The sequence below is a fragment of the Drosophila rhopaloa genome, unplaced genomic scaffold (assembly GCF_018152115.1).
Source record: "Drosophila rhopaloa isolate 14029-0021.01 unplaced genomic scaffold, ASM1815211v1 contig_3, whole genome shotgun sequence".
Lineage (NCBI taxonomy): Eukaryota > Metazoa > Arthropoda > Insecta > Diptera > Drosophilidae > Drosophila > Drosophila rhopaloa.
The window spans coordinates 19770790-19791553 of NW_025335123.1; the positions used below are offsets into that span (position 1 = coordinate 19770790).

A 20764-nucleotide genomic window follows, 5' to 3' on the forward strand; every position below is an offset into this window, starting at 1 on the left:
TTGGTTTGGTATATTTTGGGGAGTCCGCTGGCACATTTGAGCGGTGGAGCCGGTCACACCAAAAAATCCAGCTGAAAAAACTGAGGAACAACAGGTTCGCAGTTCGATTTCGAGAGCAGGCATTCAAAATGAGCAAGGAAATCCGTTTGGCCACCGTCAAGCAGCACAACAAGCCCACTGATCTGTGGGTGGTCATTGACAATAAGGTGTACGATGTGACCAAGTTCCGGCTCGAGGCAAGTCTTTGAAGATTCGGGGATTTGGGGGCGATTACATCCAATTCCATCCAATCCATTGCAATTGCAGCATCCCGGTGGCGAGGACACCCTGGTGGATGTAGCCGGTCGCGATGCCACAAAAGATTTCAATGATGTAGGGCATAGCTCGGAGGCAAGGTCAGAATGTTTAGGTTTCATCCAAGTTTCCCTTGTATTTCAACTTCCCCCTTGCCTTTCAGGGAGATGCTAAAGAAATACTACATTGGTGACCTTGATGCCGCAGATATCCCCAAGAAAAGCCCAATTAGGTGAGAGTCCAGTCGTTCTTTAAGTTCACCAGAAGAACTCCCGCATGTTAACACAACCATCCACCATCCCTTTCATCCATATCCGTTAGTCACCATCTGTAAATAAAGAAACAAAGGGGATTTCCTTGCTCTGCCACACATTTATCTCCTTATCTTCCGGGAATACATGTGTTCTTGATAACCCATTTCAACATTGCCATAAAATTATACCACTTTTCTAATGCATGACATTGTTTTTCGACCAAAACCGGTTTCGCATGAGCTTGGGCCGTTCATTTTAGGCTGTAATCAATAGTCCATTAAGCATTGAACAATTAGCCAAACTGTTATGTAATCCATTAATTGGCTTGAAGCCCCCAAAGTGTTACGCTTGATGAGTCCTGAAAGTTTCCTTTCCTTTTTTCTACTTCGCTGAACCGTTTTAAAGCATGTTTTTTCTAAACTGTAACATATAAATACATTTTTTCTTAATTCTTAAAAAAATAAATAAAACAAACCTACAAACTTAACTAAGTTATTATTATCTTTTGCCATACAAAAACATTTTGATTTTTAAGAAAATATCAAATTGTATTTAATATAATTGCAAATATTCAAGTAAGAAAAACAATTTATTATCTTGAATATTCAAAATGTTTATAACTTTCTATACTTTTTGAATCATTTTTCAAAACATATTGCTTGTACAATAATTTGTATTTTTAACAAACCTCCTCCTTCTTCCAAGATTTAAGTCGTTTTCAAGCACGAAAGTAAGATTCTTCAAAAGCTAATTGGATTTGTAAGTCCTGACACTCCTGTAAATATCGTATATATATTCTATATATAATCAAAGCATCTGAAGCACCGAAAACTAAATCTAGTATTGTGGATAACTAGCATTGCACGTTGCAATTTTCCATCGTTTTCGAATAGTTTATATTATTTTTATTTTGACACTTGATTTTTGTGCATCCGCCCACTATAGTGCCACGCCCACTGAAGCGAGCTATGATCCTGCCGCCGCCCCCAAGCAATGCTGCATCTTAAATTAACCCCTCTAAAACCCGTAAACCTGCTAATTAACCGAGGTGTCCTTAGTTTGGTTGATGGAAAATAGTTGGAATGTTTTTATTGTCCTGTTTCTTTTTGATTTTTACCATATACTCTCTATATATTCCCTGAAATAGCTGTCGCCATATCGCATTGGCCCTGGGCGCCGCCTTCATCGGCATCTCGCTGGTCTATGTGATCCGACGCGGAGTGGCCAGGAACTAATCTGCCGCCAAGGGAACCTGAAAATCAGCTTCATTCCGAGATTCCAGAGATTTTTTCCAACACAGAAGAACATTTTCCAAACATTTGATACGAAATAAAATGTACAAATTGCTTATATATATGACTCTGTTTTTTTTTAATGAAGGGGATTATTTGGGATCCCCGTAAATAAAAACACATTCATTGCATTTCTGGTCAGAAAAAATTCAAATTTATTTTTCGTCCTTCCGTCGTCACAAACCTGATTGCTCCTCCCTCCATCCTTGCTCCCCCGGCTCCTGTCCAACCGATCCCGTCTCTCGGATAACGCCATCGGCAGGCGCCCCGTGATCTTCGATTATAAGTAGGTGTAGGGTGTATATATATCTATATATATGCGTGTACCGCGAATCAGTTATCGACTTGCTCTTAAACGTAAATATCGTTGAGGATCAATGCGAAATCGCACTGCAACTTTCTAAGATTAATGCAACTGCTTCTCCGCCAGCTGCGATTGTTTGTTTTTTTTGTTTTGTGTTGTTTCTATTATTCGCCGCCCTAGTTCTCGTCGTAGAGGGGCGTGGCATCGCCCAGATTCATGGAGTGGGGTGAGGTGTTAGTGCGTGGAGTGCTGCGCACGGAGGACTTCGACGACATGGATGCGCCGGGTCCGTGGCCCTGGTTCATGCCCATGCCCATTCCCCGACTGTGCCCCCCTCCTCCTCCTCCGCCGCTGTTGTAGTCATTGCCAGGCGTTGATCCGTAGCCTCCTCCGGGTCCCATGCCCATGCCCATTCCCATGTTCATGCCCATTCCCATCTGCGGTTGTTGTTGCTGCGGATGATGGTGCTGCTGCTGGGCATGATGCGACTGTTGCTGCTGCGGCGGTGGCCTGCGTCGTGCCCAGGCATCGTTGGCCAGCTGCCAGTCGAGGTTTTCTTTGGCACGTTGCTGGTGGTGTGGCGGCATGTTGCCACCACCCATGTTGTAGGCATTGGAACCACCACCACCACCGCCGCCGCCTCCTCCTCCCATGTCGTAATACCTGGGCGTGCTGCCCGTTCCGGAACTGCTGCCGTAGTGATGCCGCTGGCTGCTCGAGGATTGTGAACTAGGACTCGGCACATTGTGGCCGTATCGAGGCGTCTGCGAGGCGTGCGGCGTGTATGGCGTCATGAAGGGTGTCTGTCCACTGGGCGTGTACGGCGTATTGATGATCGCCCCAAAGGACGGCGTCGACGAGCTGCCGTAGTGCGAAGCAGCCGCTGCAGCCCCCGAACCGCCGGACGTGGAGCTGTAGCCAACAATGGAATGCGATACGGAGTAGGCGCTGGAGCTGCCGCCGCCGCCGCCACCGGAACTGCTGATGCCACTTCGTGGCGTTCCTCCAGCCACACTGCCCGTGACGCTATACGGGGCCTGGGAGCCCAGGGACGTAAGAGATGACGAGGAGGCCGTCGGAGGCGGTCGCATCGAGTGCAGGGGCGTTAAATTGGACGCAGAGGACGAGGCGATGGCCGGCGAGGCCATGGGATCCAGCCAGTGCTCCTTGAACCAGCGCAACAGACTGTTGACCGAGTCGAAGATCTGGCCACGGAAACGATAGCCCTCCGGCATCACTGTCACATACTCGTGGCGCGTCTTCGTCTTGGGCAGATAGGAGAGCAGGAACTTGCCCGGCATGCTACGCGATGCCGTGAAGAAGTAGTGTATCTTCTTTGGGTCCTTAGTCTTCTCGTCGCGCAGCACCTGCTCCATGAAATCCCGCTCATTCGTGTTGGCCGGCGCCGTATTGGGCTTGTAGTACTTGTACTGAATCAGTTCGCGGGCGGCTAGGGCCATCGGCGTGATGTGACGGGCGATGATCTCGTCCAGGTCCTCGAACTCCTCGGTGCCAATCCACAGACTTCGGCCCAGACTGTAATCGTTCTCCTTGCCCTCCTCTCGCACATCGATGTGCTGGAAGATGTCGTCGGCCACCTTCCAGGTGGCTGTCAGGTGATCCTTGGACTTGCTGCTCGGCCGCAGGGCCACCTCGCCCTGGTCAGCCTCGGCCAGCATGGCCACCACCTCCGCATACGACTTGTTGAAGAAGCTGGGATGGGCGATCACACGGCGGGCGTAGGTCTTGCGCTTGAGGGCCTTCTCCTTGGCGTCGCTGGCCTTCCGGTTGTCCTGCTCCTCGGTCACAAAGTCATAGAAGTTGTCGCGCCGCGGCCGCCACTCGTTGTTAACGTCCTTCAGATCCGCCGTCTTCGAGGAACAGTCCACCGAGAACCGATCAATGTCGATCTTGATGATGCGCACATGGATCATCTGGGAGACGCGAACACGCTCCTCCGGGTTGCGCACCTGCTTGTCAGACAGATTCTTGATGTGTATAAAGCCCGGCAGACCGTTCTCCAGTCGGACCCGCACCCCAGAAGCTTGGCCAGGACACGCATTGGCGTCAAAGTGATTCCACACCTCGGACAGCTCGGGGAAGTCGTCCTTCTGGCAGAAGGGACACTGCCAGCTGTCGCTGGACTCAATGCGCACGGGATTAGCATTGTCCAGCTGCTCGCCCTGCGGCCGTCGGTAGGTGAATCCGGTGACCATGGCCGTGACGCACTTGCCCACGTAAAACGAGTCGGGCGTCTCCTTGGTCAGCATGTCGAAGAGCTCCTCGGAACTGGGCTTGGCATACGCCGAGCGGTAGTCCTTGTACAAGCAGCTCAACTCATTCCGGATGTCGTACAGGGTTATGCTCTTGCTGCCGAAGCCCTGGCGCTCCAGCTCCACGGCGAATGCGTCCAGATCGAGATCCTTCAGGCGCTCTGGCGACTCCAGGATCTCCTCGAGAGCGCCGGCCGGATTGGTCTCCTCGTCGTCGTACTCCATGGCATCGATGGCCATCTTCCTGGCCCACTCGTACGTCTCCGGATGCACACGCGATCCGTCCAGCACCTCCACATACGCCTCCGTGCTGTCGCCCAACGATGAGGTATCTATTTTGATGAAGCCGCTGCAGTTGATGAAAACCTTGGGTCCCAAATGGCAGACTGTGACCAGCTGGGTGCGGTTCTCCAGCCTCTGGTTGCTCTGCTTGAGCAGCTTAAGTAGAGCCTGGCCCTTGCGCGGACCCAAACCGCAGGTGTACTGCAGCAGATTGACTGTCCGTGAGTTCTGCACCATCAGGTTGATGTCCAGGCCCACCTCGCTGGTCCGATTGATGAACTGCAGGCTGAGCTGCTCCAGCAGCTGCTCGCGCGGCACTCGCTCCTGCAGCGGATGGTAGCGCAGGCAGAGAATCTCGTCGTCTGCATCGCACAGCTGCGAGTACTCCACCAAGGGGTCCTGCATCTTGCGGGCCAGGGAAACGGCCTGCTTCAGCAGGGCGGGGTACTCCTTGAAGTCCGACTCGCCCTTCTTCGAATTGGCATAGATCTTGGCCAGCTCGTTGTCAATTATCTCCACCTCGATGGGCGGAAACTGCTCGGATGTCTCCAGCTCCTTGAGTATCTCTTTTATGTCCGTCTGGATGTTTTGGGCGTCGCGCGATTCCGCCCCAATGACCACAATATGTGGCTTCTTCATTTTAATGAAGTCGCTCAGCTTGCGCAGGTCGGCCAACTTTTGCGCCTTCTCCTCGGCGTTGTGCGAATTCTTGCGCCTGAGGATGTTCGGCAGTCGCAGGTAATCGGAGATGTCGCCCTCCACGGTGGTCACAGCACAGAAAGCGGCCACCGACTGGTCGGGATCGTAGGCCAGAGCCAGCACCCGAATGCCTCTTAGCGTGCTCCACTCCTCGTAGCCGTAGTCGGTGGGCAGCTCCGGTTTGTAGGGCGCCACCTTCAGCCACTTGTACAGCTTGCCGGTGCATGAACGCAGCACAAACTGTTGCGCCTCCTCGTGCAGTGTGGAGCGCAGCTCCTTGATCAGATCCGGAATGACCCACTTCTGCAGCGCCAGTTTCACGCACTCCGCCCGCAGCGCATTCCACTCCAGGACATGCTTGGAGAACTGATCCAGATGGTACAGGGCCTTGGACTCCTCCACATAGTCGCCGGGTGGTCCGTTGGCATTAGCATTGCCCTCGAACTCCTCGAGGAACGTTATCTCCAGCAGCTTCTCCTCCTCGGCCATCATCAGCTTAATGAATTGATCGCCAAAGAGGTCGCCCACCGGCTTCTTGGCCACGTATTTCATCGAGTACACCGGCGAGTTCTCGTCGATTAGCACCATGCCATTCTTGGTGGGCCGTATGTTGATTCTGGCTCTATCGAAGTAAACCTCACGCATGGTCTTGCGGAGCAGGGGCTCCTGTGCCAGCTGGCGGGCCACAACGTATTTGGCCGCGTGGAGCACCTCATCCGTGGTCATAAAGCGAGGCGACAGATACTGCTTGGCCAGTTCCGTGGGCCCCAGGCTTTCCTGGGTGACCTCGTTACGCTGGTAATTGTCGCGCAGGTTCTCGGCAAACTGCTCGGGAGTAAGACCAAAGTGCTTGGCAAAGCCACAGATGCCCGCCTTGCGGAACACCGCATAGGGACTGCTGTTGGGCGCCTGCTTTAGCTGGTCATCGATCAGCTCCGGATCGTCGTCGTCCTCCGGCTCTGGGATTACTATCGCCGCACCCTCCGACGCATCCTCCCCGTTTTCGGCGGCGGCCGCGTGCCGACGCGCCTTGGCCTCACGACGCTCCTGGATCACCTTGCGCCGCTGCTCCGCCTGCATGCGCGGCAGCTCGTGCGAGTAGTTGAGCAGGAAGTACATGTGCACGTCCTTCAGCTCCTCCATGGACTGCACGTCGTCCAGGCGCTCGAAATCGCTGTCAAGCATCAAACGCACGTCGTCCGGTATGGGTTTATCTGGGTCGGCGCACAGCGTGTCCAGCTGGAACTGGCGCATCTTCTCGAAGAGCACCTTTAGCTTACGCTTCCGCTCGTTCAGCTGGCACCAGCGCTCATCGAAGTAGTACACCTTCCACAGATCGTCGATGTTTAGCTCTGGCTTCACGTACTCCTTGCGATAGAAGGCTATGAAGGGCACCTCAAGCTGCTGGTTACGGATGAACTCCAGCGTCTGTTTGATCTTGTTTACGGCCGTCGGAGGTTTGCGCAACTTTTCGCGGTTCTCGGCCTTCTCCTGCTCGGAAACGGTTTGCTTGCAGAAGGCATATTTGTAGATCCAATCGGCCTCGAGGTCCAGCTCGTGGGATCCCTCGGGCACCGGCGTAACGGGGACCTGGCGCAGCTGCATGCGCTCCGGGATGTCCGTCTTGCGGATCTCGTTGTCCATGTCGGTGAAGTGGCCACGCTTCAGCTCGCTCGGCTCGTAAATGTCGAAGATCGTCTTCTTGGCCACCTTCTTCTTGAGGGCCTTCTTCTTCTTGACGCGCATATCATCGCCGGCGCCAAGCTCCTCGTCATATTCATCGCCCTCAGAATCATCCTCGTACTCGTCCTCCTCGTACTTGGAGAAGTCGTCGTAGTCGAAGTCTACGCCAAAGATATCCTGGCCCTCTTGCAGCGATCTGTAGTTGGATTAAGTAATTGTATCAAGGTTTTACCGATTTTTAACGAGATTTTTTAGTTAAAGTGGGAATACGTTTTAAAACTATGTACTTTAAAAATAATTTAGGAAGGAAATTAAAACCAGTATTTAAATACGTTTTAAAAGTAGTGTTGAAGTTCTGTGCCTGTTTTTCAAAACCCTGTTTTTAGCCACCAAATCCCGAAAGAGTTAGACAAACTTACGCGTCTGTGAAGATGGGACGACGCTTCTTTTTCTTCTCGGCTATAGGACGCCCGTTGTCATCCACTATGAAATCATCCGCATCCGACTCAGAGTCTTCCTCGTCAAAGGCGTCCGCTTCCCTAGGACTGCGCTCGCTGCGATGCTCAACGCTCTGGAGGATTCCGGCAATCGGTTAGAAAATGTACAGTAAATGGTGGTTAGGTGTGAATACCTCATCGTTCTCGTCGAACAGCTGCTCGGCGATCTGCTCCCGGGCCAGACCCTCGTCCACGTGCTGCTCCTCGCCATCGCTCTCGTTATCGTGGATGCGACGCAAGCGCTTGAACCGCTTCTGCAAGAAAAATCGTAATGAGAAATTGGATTATACGTTTGCGAAGTAGAAAAACAATATACTATGGTGAAATCATAATGATTTGATAACATACCCTAAGATATATAGAACACACATTTAACTGGTGTTGTCTGACTTAAAACCAAAATGTTTAAACACATTTTTCATTGCCTAAACTCTGCTAATTATCCTGACAAAATCAAGTGAAGCTGAGGAACACCTACCCGTCTCTCGACTTTGACGCCCAAGTTCTCCTCGATCAGATCGTAATCGTCGTCCTCAAGCCGATCGTCCAGATCGTCGTCCTCGTGCTTTTTGCGCTTCTTGCCGCTGCCTCCGCCTTCGGTATCGCCCCCGCTCCCGGTGTCCGAGTCATCACCACTGCCGTCATCCTCCTCGATGGGATTGTCGTCGATCAGATCCTTAAGCTCCTCGCGCAGGCGCTCCTCGTCATCTGCGAATAGTTAAAATGGTGAATAAGATTGGTAATCAAATTAAATGGATTACTCTTTTTAAAGTGGGACATCTGATCTAAACGGATTTCAGTTTTAAGGCTACTTCTCCCAAAGTGATTAAGATTTTAAATGACAAACTCTTCGAAGAGGTGTGAAAAATGGTATAAGACTAATTAATATTTTACTTGATAAATTCCCAGCTGACCTCCACTACTGCACGCATTGATTATTCCAGGTCAGGCCCATTCAGTATCTCGATCCCCCACTTTCGAATGCATTTCTCTGGAAAAAGCCGCGTTCTTCAAATTCGCCGCACTTGTTCCCCCCCACACACACACACACACATAGTGGAACTGTTCCATGGCCACGGTAGCACGGTAAAAACACAAGACCTAACCTCAAAGTTGTAAACAAAAGGAATGCAATTGGCAAGGGTTAAAGTTTTACCAGATTTCCCAGTTATGGAAGATAGCTCTGATATGTTACTTTTGAGGGGGTCAGGGAGCGGGGAAAATCCCGCCCAGCGATCACTACTATATATTGTTATTGTCTGCGCGCGGCGGCTGGAAAAACTTACCTTCTTCTTCTTCGCTGCTGTCGGAGACGGCGGCTTTCAGCTTCTTCAGCTTTTTGCGCTCGTTCACGTCCAATTCTTCCTCCTCCTGCAGGATGGGAAAAGCGAAGAAAAGTCAAGGAAAATGCAATATAAATATATATATACACACACGCAACGCACACCGCACATATACATATACACAGTACGCGCGCCTACAAACAGAAAACGCAACGCGAAAAGGTCCGCAAATATGCGGAGCTTCTCGCAGTCTCAGACACCTACCTCCGATTCCTCGGCCTCGGAGTCTAGAAATTCGGCCATCACAATAAATTAAACAATTAAACTATAGGCTTAAAAACGAATTTAACTAAAAGTAATGCACAAAAAACGTCGCTTGTAGAGTCACAATAAAAAAAAACCCAAAGTCGAAGAAGCAGAAGTGTCAAAGTGCCAGTGTTGGCTGGCGTGAACAGAAGCGGCGTCGATGTTATCGATTGCACTATCGATAGTGGCTAAGTGATAGTTTGGGCCCGAGTCTTTGCTAACTGCGGAGTGCGTCCTCACTAAAAGTTAGCAAGTACAGCCACCAATGGAATTGCTTCATAGAGGTGGAAAAACGTCGATGACAGGGGGTCACAGGGCTTCCACCTCTAAGGTACTCCTTAACATTTCTGCTCGGAAAACGTTGCGTTTTAACATTTAGTGATGGGAAAACATCGATGCTTTACGATTGTATTATTCAAAATTTCCTTAATTTATACCTAATATATTTCAGCATTTCAATTAACAAACATTTTTACATGCTATGATCAAAATGCATTTTAGTTGGAGTTAACAGTGGTCAAGAACTGGAGCGAAAACTAACAGAACTAGAGAGCATTCGTTAACAGTGCGCAAGAACCGAAGTGTGATTTTGTGGTGTGACCATTTTTCAAAGTTTGAATGACTTATGGACTTGTTAGAGATGGGGAAATGCAGTATTTTAAAAACATCGATAGTGCCCTGCCAAACATCGATGTTAACGGTTTCTGGAATACATCGATGACATCGAGCAACGAGGTTTTGCCACCTCCATCCGCGAGCCTATAGCTAGTGCAAGTCCGTTAGTATTTTTTTTTTCGTTCATCCAGAAAGTTTAAGTGGACGAGCGGCCCGTTTATATGGTCTGTCAAACAGCTCTCGACCCGTAACTCCCGAAATTCTGAAGTGTATTTCTTTGGCCGACAGTTTCCGATAATCATAATCATTCCTTCCTTCCAAAGCGGCGAAAAATACGAAAAAATAATCAAATAATCTAAAGACAACAACAATTCGGCGGTTCGTTTTTTGCCAGTGTGTGTGAGTGTATGTGAGCGCGCAGTGCGAGTGTGTGTGGACCGGTGCTCCTGTTCTTGTTGTTGCTGTTTCCAAGACTCAAAAACACACACTAACGCAGGGTCGCATGCAAGAGACTCGCACACAATTGCGAATATTAAGTAAAAACATATATACATATATATGTGACAACAAACGCCAGGGAAAAACTGGAAAGCGGAGAAAAACAATTGAGAAATTAAATCAGCAGCAGGAGCAGCAACATGGATCTAATCAATAAATTTAGCAGTGCGTTCTGGAGTGAGCACATTTGGCTGCCGCCGAACACAACTTGGGCGGATATTGCGCCCGGTTCGCGACAGGATGTGGTGCACGCTAACTATAAGGACCTCATCTGGCCCATTCCATTCGCCGCTGTCGTCATGCTGGTCCGTTACACGCTGGAGCGGTAAGTTTCCCGATTCTTATTCGCGTTCCCGGCAACTCTATTCAATGCGCCTCTCTTTAACCCCATTTCCCCTCTCTCTTCCACTCTCTTTTCCCCATTGAGAACCCTCGCCCACGTTTGTTGCACCATGTACAGTAAACTTTATTCATAATTCCTTTTTCCATTTTTTTTTTTCAACAAACATAACCTCACGTGGAAACGCCCAACATTCTGCAAGCGTATGTATGTGTGTGTGAGGCGGCGCACACGCGTGCACAGTTGTTGTTGCTGCAACTCTAAGTTTTCCCTTCCAAGCGACGCCGGCTGCAGTTTCCAGTCAGCCGGCTACGAATTTCCCACAAAATATTCAGCCCGCTTCCACTCCACTTCCAGTTTACTTCTTACTAATTGTTTAGTTAAAGGGAAAACATATATATTTGTTTATAGTCTCCATGATGTGTGTTTGTGTACATATTTGTATGGATGTATGCACCAGTGAGGAAATGGGAACAAACCTAGGTACAGTGGGGCAAATATTTAAACAATTTGCCAATTTCGCTAAAGATCTTTTTTCGGATATATAACTTATACTGTACATTAGCAGTCAAAAAAATAGCTCTAACAATCCTAGGGAGAAAATTAAATGTGTCGAATTGGGAATACAAACATATGTATGTCAATTGGATAAAAGCATCAATTTTTGTACAATTGGAACACCATTTTACAAATAAGCAATTTATAAAAAACCCCTATAAATCTCTTTAGATTGAGTCCAGGAATAATATCTTCCTTGGAAAAACTCTTGTTCCCTTTATGCACTTGCTGAATAAGTGTTAGAAAGATTTTATTGTATTATTATATTGCTTTAAATATTATAAATACATACATACTTACTTAAAAGATCTTTGCAGATTAAATCAATTATTGTGAGACATTTAACCTATTTAAAAATGAAGCATTTTTGTGTGATAAGATAATCACGTTTCCAAAGTAAAAATAAATAACCGGTAATTCAATTTTTTAGAGGATTAAGTAAGATTACTTATAAATATAGAATCATAATTGAATTGATAAGGAATTATAACTGGTTAAATTTAATATGCCTTTTTTAAAAAACATGATTGTATTTTAATGAGTTATGCCTCAGAAAATTAAAATTGAAGTGCGGAAAAGTAAATGGAAAATTTAAATTTCCATGACTTTTAAACCACTGCGGGCCAAGAGCATTTTGGGCGCTTTTCAGGCCAATTAACCTGCGCGGCGTTTGGCTTCAAATAAGTGCCTGTAAATATGTGGATGTTTGCTGTTCGTGTGTGGGGATTGCGTGCAGTTGCATTTGCATGTAAAAAAGTCGTAATTCTCATATTTTTGCAATGTTTTTGGTGCCCTTAATTTCACATAAATTGCGGAAAAGAGTGTCAACTCTAAACATCTGCCATGCAGGCACAAAAATAAAAAATAAAGAGCATTTTTTAAACGAGCAACGCTTAAACACGTCCAACTTCAATCGTAAAGCGCACTATTATTTTTTTGACCGCAGTTGTAAGTTCATTTTTAGCTCTTTCTGTGGCTTTTCGTTTTGCATTTGAAAATGAGACAAAACCAAATCGGTTTCATGGCAGACCACTTTAGTTTTTGTATTTTATTATCTTTGGCTTCTTAAACGAGAATTGATCTTCAAGGTCGAATTTGAATTTTGGACGCGTCTCTCTATTAACATTCATTTAATGGCAAAAGTCGTACCCGATTCGTCTCGATTCGATTGGGGGATCGGAGCTCTCCTGTCTTGCAGACCCCTCCCAAAAGCCCCATCCCATGCCCGTAGTGGCCATAATGAACCTTGGGCATTGCTAGTACCTCCGATACCACTGCCACTCCACGGCGCTGCCCCGATAAGATTTGTGCCAAGATTTACGTATAAAACCTGATAACAGTGCTCAGTGGCTCGATTGTTTTACGCCGAACTCTCGAACGACTGTGTTTCCATTGAGGGTGTGTGGGTACACCAGGGGCGTGGACAGGGCTTAAACTAGGGGGGGTTTTCAGAAGGTGTGTCATTCACTTTATTTGGGTTAAAAGGGTGTATTGGGTTTTTGTAAAATCTATGAATTCCTTTAATACTGCAACTTCATACTTCGATTTTTGGGTGATTGCCTTTCCAACTCTTTATGTAATATTTCGTATTACCGATTTATCCAATTAACTGAATACGTTAAGTACTTTTAAACAGACCAAAAAGGAGATTTCTAAAAACTTAAGATTAACCATAACTCACCTATGTATTTGTTTAAAATAAAGATAAGTAACTATCTTTCATTTATTCCGCGTTCAGCGTGCGTTTTATCTGTGGGGTTTAGTTCATGATTCGTCAACCGTTTTTCTTTTGCAAGCCTGGCCAAAATCACTTGCCAGCCAGTGAGTCATGGACTTGAGAAGTTTTTCCAAATATGTGCGCGTTTTATGGCCCGATTGGTGCTTCCCTTATGGCCAACTATTCTATGCCAGATACAAACACGCTTTGGAATGTTGTGTGCATTGAATTGGGGTTTATGTTTATGTTTATGCTAGGGGAAAGAAAGAACAAAACAGAGAGAGAGTTACTAAAACAATTTAAACAGTTGGGGATATATTAATAGTAGTTGAACTCTTTGTACTCTTTTGACATTTTTCATTTATTTTGGTCTAAAATAAACTGATTGAACAAGATCTTTTTATCTTTTTTGTTCAAATTCAGATAAGATAATTGTATGCGATTTATTTTATCAAGCCCAAACAGATTTTAAAGCGGAAATGTATTTACAAATTCTAATTCTAGCTAATTAAAAATTGAAAAAAATTTTTTAATATATTAAATGACATTTTTTGTGGTTCTCTTCATATAGGAATAATATTATATTACTATTTGACACACTATCTTAAAAGTAATATTTCTTTGAGTTAGATGTTTAAGTATTATTAATTCGTAAATCACAATTTAATTGCTTTAAACTTTCCTGTGTTTTTCCACAGCTTTCCTGATTAAAGATATATATGGGTTTTAGCTAGCTGATTACGAATTAGTTCAAGTGGGATTTATGAGTGCTATTTTGTTGGGCGCAGCTGTGTGGGGCATGTACTATTTGTCCGCATTTATGCTGAAGCTTTTGTGATACGTAATCGCCAAGAGGCGACCCTCGAGCTGAGCGCTCTAGTGCGATAAAATTTCAGGTTAATTATTTTAATGGCTCACATGCACACAGCAATCGCACAGAGGTATATGCATATACATATATACAAATGTACATAATCGCCGGCAAATGGGCAATTGCGAGTTATTCCTCCATTTCTCTATCTTTTTTCACATCCCCCATAGTTTTTACCTCTTCATCACCGCGAGAAACTCTAAATCGGCAATAGAATTTCTAGGAACAACAATCCCAAAAATCCAAAAACCGATCCGTAAACCCGTTTCCAAAAGTTTTCCCCACTTCTTTCAAACGCGGTCGGTCATTCCAATTGCTTATCGTGCCGATTGCCCAATGGTAGTGAAAAAAGTTAAAAAGCCATAAAAACTGGGAAAGAATGAAGAAACGCACGTGCTTCACGCACCAGGTGAGAATAAGAATGAGAACGAGAATGAGAATGCGGAGCACTACCTGGTCAGGTGGGTAATCCGATTCAGGGGCAGCGGACTCTGCGTTGCCAGTGCAATTCGTTAAATGTTCAATTAGCACCTCTCATTCCTGCCTTTAAAAATGTTTTATTTAAACAACATTTTAACGGTTTTCACATTTATCCCTTTCTCGAAAAAAGATAATACTTCTAAAAATATATTTTACATGTTGAAAATTATTATTAATTATAATAAATTATTCCTTCATCAAACAAAAATTCCTTAAAAACCAACTTTAAAGATTTATTTTATTTATTATATTTGCATTTATAAGAATGTATCTTATCGCATCAACCAAAAATCTTAAACGTTTGTTAGACATTCAAATTATCTATTCGCAATTGCAATCTTTTTTATTTCTATTAAATTCTTATTATTAAACAGTTTAATTATGATTAAAGGTCAGAGAACTTACAAAAAATCATCAGACTTGATTTGTGAATTAGAATTTCTGGGAATTTCATTCAGAACTATTTGTCATGAATATCCGTCGACTCATTAAGAGATTACAAATTGTGTAAGTGATTTTATTTTTGTTTCTTCCCCCACTTGGAAACTTAACAATTTTAGGGAATTTACACATTTTCTAGACCAAACGATAAGTGCGATTTCTGCCTAAAAATCACTCTTAAAATTTTACAAGACACAGATTGCCGGAGTTGGTCATAAAACAAATTGAAATAGAGTATGTTATAAAGATAAGAATCACAGGGCGATCAATTAGTCGCTGACTAATGGCCCCTATGCTAAATTCCATCTGAAAATCGGCCATGAGTCACACCACGACGGACCCAAAGTCGGGCCACATATGATGTCGGTGTATATAGCTCTATAGCCTGGTGGGGCCACTTACTTGAGCTAATCTCCAATTGCCGGTTTTTGGCTTGCATGTTTTATTATCGCCGTCAAGCGCGAATAATTCGCCAAATATCAGGCGACATGTACTATATATGCATACGTACGATTTCATATAGCTTGACCGCTTGTACGGTCCAAAATTGTAGTTGTTTCGCTGATAAGACCCGGATAATTGCCAGTGCATTGCTCTTTGGGCGCGATATTTGCACATTGCCTAAGTGAAATTTAATAAATACGCTCAAATAATGGTGGGGTTCTTATCGCAACTGTCATCGAGTTGCAGCTCAATCAAAACACATTCATTATTCGCACGAAACAGAACCAATTTGATAATCGACATCTAGCGTTTTACGGAAAATGCACCTATCAAGTTGCTTATAAACGATTGGTTCCTAATTTCCAATGAATTGACTAGAATTTGTATTATTATGAAATTTTTTTTAAAGGTAAGAACCCACCTAGCATTTCTTGCTTTCGAATACAGTCGAATTTCTGTAACTCAAATACCTATCTGCCACATAAAATAATAAAAATTACATATTATTGTATTGTTGAAGTTGTCTTGAAAAGGAAAGTATTTGTCTTTAAAAGTCATTTGTATATAAAGTTTTTTTTTTTAATTTAATTACTATTACTTTGGCTAGATAAAAATGTGTAAATTATGGTAAGAAATGTATCTCTTGAAAGTATATGCGAAGGGACTTATAAAAACAAACACCAATTAAGTGGTCTTAGATTGACATTTTTTAATATGACTTTTAAGGTTTACATAAGAACTTATATTTATTCATTAGTTATTGCTTAATAAAACAAATTCAAAGATGATTGAAATTAAATCAATTCTAAGAGTAAAAAGAGGAAATTGAAATATTTTACATGAACTTTAGGGCACTTTTTGGTTAATTGTCTTAAATTAATTAAATAACTGCTAATTGTTAGTTCCACCATGATATCTTTATTGACATAACCATAACTTTAATCCCTGAAGTGGGGGAGCAGCCAACGTTGCTGGTTCTTCTGGGCTGTTGGGTCCTCCTCTTCGTTCAGGATGAGGAACAGCTCCGGTTCTTGGTCCATTCGCAGCTGGCTGCCCAGGAAGTCGAGGAACTCCTCCTCGGAGCCCAGAGACCTAGGCTCCCGCAACTTGGAGTCCAGATTGTAGTACCTCCCATCGATGCGCCGGAGTGCCAGCCAGTGGCGCATCTGGAAGGGCAGTGGGACGTAGTAGCCGAGGCTCATCTGCACCGGAACGTTGAGGATGAAGCCAAAGATGGCACTCAGATTAAGGCAATGTGGATCCCGCCGGCGGTCGAACCACACCGTCTCGCAATTCCTCTGCTGCAAGGCGTACATAATCACATTCACATCGTAGTTGCCCCACCCGATCCACGAGCGATGTGGGTTCAGCCAGTTGCGCGGGGTCAAAGTGGTGCAGTAGTCGTCCAGCTCCGACTTGGAGAACATTCCCGGACTCTGGAACAGGTTGTTCAGGGCGTGTAGGCCGCACAAATGCCTCGTCTGCCGCTCGTGGTAGATGCCGTTCAGCATCGTGGTGTTCCCGCAATCCCCCAGAGAACTCTCGACTGTCGGAGCACCGGGAGAGTCTTCCATTTGGGGCGGTGTATGGTGACAGATTTGAGTAGACGTCTAGCTCCAAAAAGGGGATCTGTTTTTTATTGTTTATACTTTATGAGTTCCGAGGACCAGGTATAGGGATGGAACAATGATAGGGGTGGCCAAAAACATCGATAGCCTTGCGAAATTTTACTTGTGCATATCGATGTTTTAGCAACGATACTTACGTTTATTCAAATATGTAACGTTTATGTTATTTATTACTATTTTTCTATAACTATTATTCAGTGAACTTAAATATTTCTAGCATAATGAATTTCTGTTAGAATTTATAAAAATTAATAATGATAAGCCAAATTTATTCCTAACCATCTATGCTTTTATTAACTAACAAATTTTGATTACCGAACAATTAGGAAATAACAACCTAGTAGCTTTAAGTCAGCGTTTATTCAAAGCTAATTTGAGTTGGCCCATATTTAAACAGTGCCCTATGAATATTCCATAAGAAATGTCATTTTTATGTATAGTCTTTATCGCTGATAATAAAACCAACACTGTGCGTCACTTTCAATGACGCACTCTGTGCTTATTTTCATTTAAATAGTTCAATTTATTTTTACACGCCCAACACGCACTTCTTTATTGACAAGCCTCCCCAATTATTGGGTTTATTTCCTATAACCCTGGGCATTGGAAACCCATAGCTTGTCAACGAATTAGAGGGTGCTATCATATAAATCAATATCCGACTGCGAATGCGGGTCAATCAAATCCTTCTCTGTGCGTTAATTGAATTACGTACTTCTTGAACTTGAACTGAACTTAGATTCGGCATTAATTCAAATTAATTGTTACAATTTATATATGGCCATAGAAAATCTACGACCGAGGTTTCCGCATATCTTCTTTGGCTGTGCGCCATGTGTTTTGCCTACGAATGAGGGTTACTTTTAAACTACTTGGAATTCCAATCGTACTGCCATGGGATGTGCAAGCCTTGGGGGCGTGGCAGGTGGCCATTTTCGATTTCATCGGCAAATTAACTTCCGAAAAGAGACATCAGTCTGGACTCAAGTTTTGGGCGGGCTAATTACCTATGCATATGGGCGTGCGGGCAACCCATCCGAAAACCCATCCCAAAACCCTATCCCAAATCCAGTTGTCATGCCCCACACGTGCCAGACGTTGGGGCGACGACGACAGGTGTGTGTGCAAAATAAATATAAATAAAATAAAATCATAAACAAAAAATCCAGAAACGTTTCCGCCATGGGTGTACCAAGCGTACATGCATAATTAGAGATGTTGTCAAGCCCAATGGAACTTTTATTGGCAGGTTTCAGGGTTAGGAATTCGATTGCCAAGATTACAACAGTTCCTATACATTTAACTATATTCCATAAGGCTAGAAAAAATAAATAAAATGGGTGCTACATTTTTCTATTTTACCTTTATGTTTCCTTCTTATATATATCGATGTAAAGTTTATGCTAAACGAAATAAGGGAACATTCATCCGCGAGTTTAACATGCACCCAATTTTATCTAGCCAAAGTTTATCTGCCTACAATAAACTTTTAAAACCTGTGCCTCCAACAGACTGCTTTATCTACTCATAAACTTATAAAAATAGCTCTTTCTAATCAAAATCTACTATACTATTTGCAGTTTTTGGATATCGCCAATAGGCAAATCACTGGGCATACGTAGTTCTAGACCTAAGAAGGCGGCAAATGTTCCTATTTTGGAGACGGCTTATGCCAAATCGACGCGATTGGACAACAAATGGGTGAGTTTGAACCGAATATCCCTTTGTGTATAGATGACTGATGGTTGTTTTTATAATTTTGCAACAGCTGGCTCCGCTGTCCAAGCAGACGGATATGAGCGAGCGCCAAATTGAGCGCTGGTGGCGTTTACGAAGGGCCCAGGACAAGCCCTCGACGCTGGTGAAGTTCTGCGAGAATACCTGGCGCTGTATCTACTACCTGTACAGCTTCATCTTTGGCGTGATTGTGCTGTGGGACAAGCCCTGGTTCTGGGATGTGAAGAGCTGCTGGTATGGCTACCCGCATCAGGTTCGCATATTTAAGGATTCTCCTTGAGAACTATATTCTAAATCGATTATATCAATCCCTTGCAGTCGATCAGCAATGATATCTGGTGGTACTACATGATTTCGATGTCCTTCTACTGGTCCCTCACTGGCACCCAGTTCTTTGATGTGAAACGCAAGGACTTCTGGCAGATGTTCATTCACCACATGGTTACATTGCTGCTGATGTCTCTCAGCTGGGTGTGCAACCTGCACCGCGTCGGTTCCCTAGTCCTGGTTGTCCACGATTGTGGCGACATCTTCTTGGAGGCTGCCAAACTCACCAAATATGCCAACTTTCAAAAGCTCTGCGACGCCATCTTTGCCATCTTTACTGTGGTCTGGATTGTGACGCGCCTGGGCTTCTATCCACGCATCATCTACAGGTGAGTAATGGTGGGCTGACCCACCAGCATCCATAACCTCTTGGTTGACTTGATCCCAATCCAATGCCTCAATCCTGTTAACCCGGCAGCTCATCTGTGGAAGCACCGCGCATTCTACCCATGTTCCCAGCCTACTACATCTTCAACTCATTGCTTCTGATGCTGCTTGTGCTCCACGTTATCTGGACATACATGATTCTCAAGATCGTTGTCGACTCTTTGCAGAAGGGTCTGGTAAGTGTGGAGGCATCTACCTATCATGCCCAATTCCTTTTAACCGTGTATTAAAAATCTTTTAAAATAATAAAGTTCCTTTAACGATTAACTTAAACAGATAAGAAATATATGTTTGAAACGATTGGATTTCTTTGTACCTTTTTATGTATATTCATAAAAAGAAAATTTTGTGTTTGTGCAACGTCTTATCGATATAGTAAATTAATGAGTAAAATTTCATTTTGTACATAAACTTTTGGACCTTCTATAATACAAATTCAGCAATATATTGCCACTTCAGTCGTTGCTCACAAAAGAACTAATTTTTATGTTTAAATATTTCTTAACTTATATGAAAAAGTATATATTTATTTAAATATATTTAACCATAATAACGTTTTTTATTGATCCATTTCCAGATGTCCGGTGACATACGTTCCAGTGATAGTGAGGATCTCTCAGACAGTTCGGAGAATGCACCTCTGGCCAACGGAACGGCGCGCTCCAAGAACAAGTCGAACAGCGGTGCGCCTTCAGCCGGAGGATCTGGAGGAGCAGCAGGTGGGGCCACCCAGCGCAAGACCAACAATCACGCGACTGAGGCGGCTGGAGGAGCTGCGACAACGGCGGCTAAGTAGGCTGGAATGTGGTTGACTGGGTCATGGGATCGAAAGACGGAGTGGCCGGTGGCCACCAGTAGCAGAAGCCACTATCCCCAGCGGTGGGCACATTTCCCGAGGGGCAGGAGCAACAACAACAGCAAACAAACAAAATCAACACACACACCCCATATACAACACACACACATACAAAAAAAACCAAACCAGTTCAGAACGTTTTTATGTTAATTATTATTTTTTATATTTAATTCTTTTTTTTTAAGATAAACAAAAAAAAACAACAAATCGGAAACCAAAAGAAATTTCAATAAATGCGAGAAAATTGATGCGTAACGATCCACTTCTATGCACATCGTTATTTATTAAAATGAGTATATATTTATATATAAAAAAACAATATATATATATATATATGCCTCACCGTTTTTTGTTGTTGTTTTTCTTGCTTAACCAAAAAAAAAAGAAACAAGAAAATAACGTTAAAAATAACCAATTAAACGTAAAGCTAAAGTTAAGTTATTTTACCAAACGAAATGGAAGATAGCACAGTGGGACTAAACCAAATTCGCTTAGACAAGAATTCAATAAAAGAGAAATAAAGAAAAAAACAGAATAGTAGTCAAAACTATTGTAAATATTGTACTTGTATGTTTCCCATATTAATAAATTTATGCAAAACTTATTACAAGAACCAAGCACTGTTTTAAAAATCGAAATAAAGCGGGATGGCACTATTGGGTCTGGTAAATAAAGCTATCTCCTTCTAGCTGAGAAGC

At 44.2% G+C, this 20764-nt stretch overlaps 4 protein-coding genes across 5 annotated transcripts; 2 read left to right on the plus strand and 2 right to left on the minus strand.

Moving 5' to 3' along the window:
* Positions 1-50: 50 nt before the first annotated feature.
* Positions 51-1902, plus strand: LOC108050012 (cytochrome b5). Of its 2 annotated transcripts, none has more exons than XM_017131491.2 (4): positions 51-236; positions 307-395; positions 458-526; positions 1494-1643. In XM_017131491.2, exons 1-4 carry the CDS (start codon positions 129-131, stop codon positions 1558-1560), a joined length of 333 nt encoding a protein of 110 aa, XP_016986980.1. In that variant the 5' UTR covers positions 51-128; the 3' UTR covers positions 1561-1643. The 2 variants fall into 2 exon arrangements, with proteins under 2 accessions (XP_016986980.1, XP_016986981.1); XM_017131492.1 differs by lacking the exon at positions 1494-1643 and adding an exon at positions 1696-1902 and having other exon boundaries at positions 52-236.
* Positions 1903-1971: 69 nt separating this feature from the next.
* LOC108050011 (transcription elongation factor SPT6) lies at positions 1972-9302 on the minus strand. The gene is made up of 6 exons (XM_017131490.1): positions 9126-9302; positions 8865-8949; positions 8057-8286; positions 7713-7832; positions 7501-7652; positions 1972-7277 (listed from the first exon to the last, which is right to left on the minus strand). The coding sequence occupies exons 1-6, from the start codon at positions 9162-9164 to the stop codon at positions 2321-2323; spliced, it is 5583 nt and encodes a 1860-aa protein (XP_016986979.1). The 5' UTR covers positions 9165-9302; the 3' UTR covers positions 1972-2320.
* Positions 9303-9919: 617 nt separating this feature from the next.
* Positions 9920-20679, plus strand: LOC108050025 (ceramide synthase 6). Its single transcript, XM_017131506.2, has 6 exons — positions 9920-10605; positions 18340-18460; positions 18528-18749; positions 18815-19152; positions 19242-19386; positions 19788-20679. Exons 1-6 carry the CDS (start codon positions 10421-10423, stop codon positions 20004-20006), a joined length of 1230 nt encoding a protein of 409 aa, XP_016986995.1. The 5' UTR covers positions 9920-10420; the 3' UTR covers positions 20007-20679.
* On the minus strand, positions 15821-16849 carry LOC108050027 (josephin-like protein). The gene has a single exon (XM_017131510.2). The coding sequence runs from the start codon at positions 16703-16705 to the stop codon at positions 16070-16072; it is 636 nt and encodes a 211-aa protein (XP_016986999.1). The 5' UTR covers positions 16706-16849; the 3' UTR covers positions 15821-16069.
* Positions 20680-20764: the final 85 nt, after the last annotated feature.

Excerpts from the sequence above, each read along its gene's own strand:
- LOC108050012 (XM_017131492.1), top strand. The coding sequence starts at position 129 with ATGAGCAAGGAAATCCGTTTGGCCACCGTCAAGCAGCACAACAAGCCC. Across the intron at positions 237-306 it reads TGACCAAGTTCCGGCTCGAG|CATCCCGGTGGCGAGGACAC; the intron begins GCAAGTCTTTGA and ends TTGCAATTGCAG. Across the intron at positions 396-457 it reads GGGCATAGCTCGGAGGCAAG|GGAGATGCTAAAGAAATACT; the intron begins GTCAGAATGTTT and ends CTTGCCTTTCAG.
- LOC108050011 (XM_017131490.1), bottom strand. The coding sequence starts at position 9,164 with ATGGCCGAATTTCTAGACTCCGAGGCCGAGGAATCGGAG. Across the intron at positions 8,287-8,864 it reads CAGCAGCGAAGAAGAAGAAG|ATGACGAGGAGCGCCTGCGC; the intron begins GTAAGTTTTTCC and ends AACTATTCGCAG. Across the intron at positions 7,833-8,056 it reads GCGTCAAAGTCGAGAGACGG|AAGCGGTTCAAGCGCTTGCG; the intron begins GTAGGTGTTCCT and ends TTTTTCTTGCAG.
- LOC108050025 (XM_017131506.2), top strand. The coding sequence starts at position 10,421 with ATGGATCTAATCAATAAATTTAGCAGTGCGTTCTGGAGTGAGCACATT. Across the intron at positions 10,606-18,339 it reads GTCCGTTACACGCTGGAGCG|TTTTTGGATATCGCCAATAG; the intron begins GTAAGTTTCCCG and ends TACTATTTGCAG. Across the intron at positions 19,153-19,241 it reads TATCCACGCATCATCTACAG|CTCATCTGTGGAAGCACCGC; the intron begins GTGAGTAATGGT and ends TTAACCCGGCAG.
- LOC108050027 (XM_017131510.2), bottom strand. The coding sequence starts at position 16,705 with ATGGAAGACTCTCCCGGTGCTCCGACAGTCGAGAGTTCTCTGGGGGAT.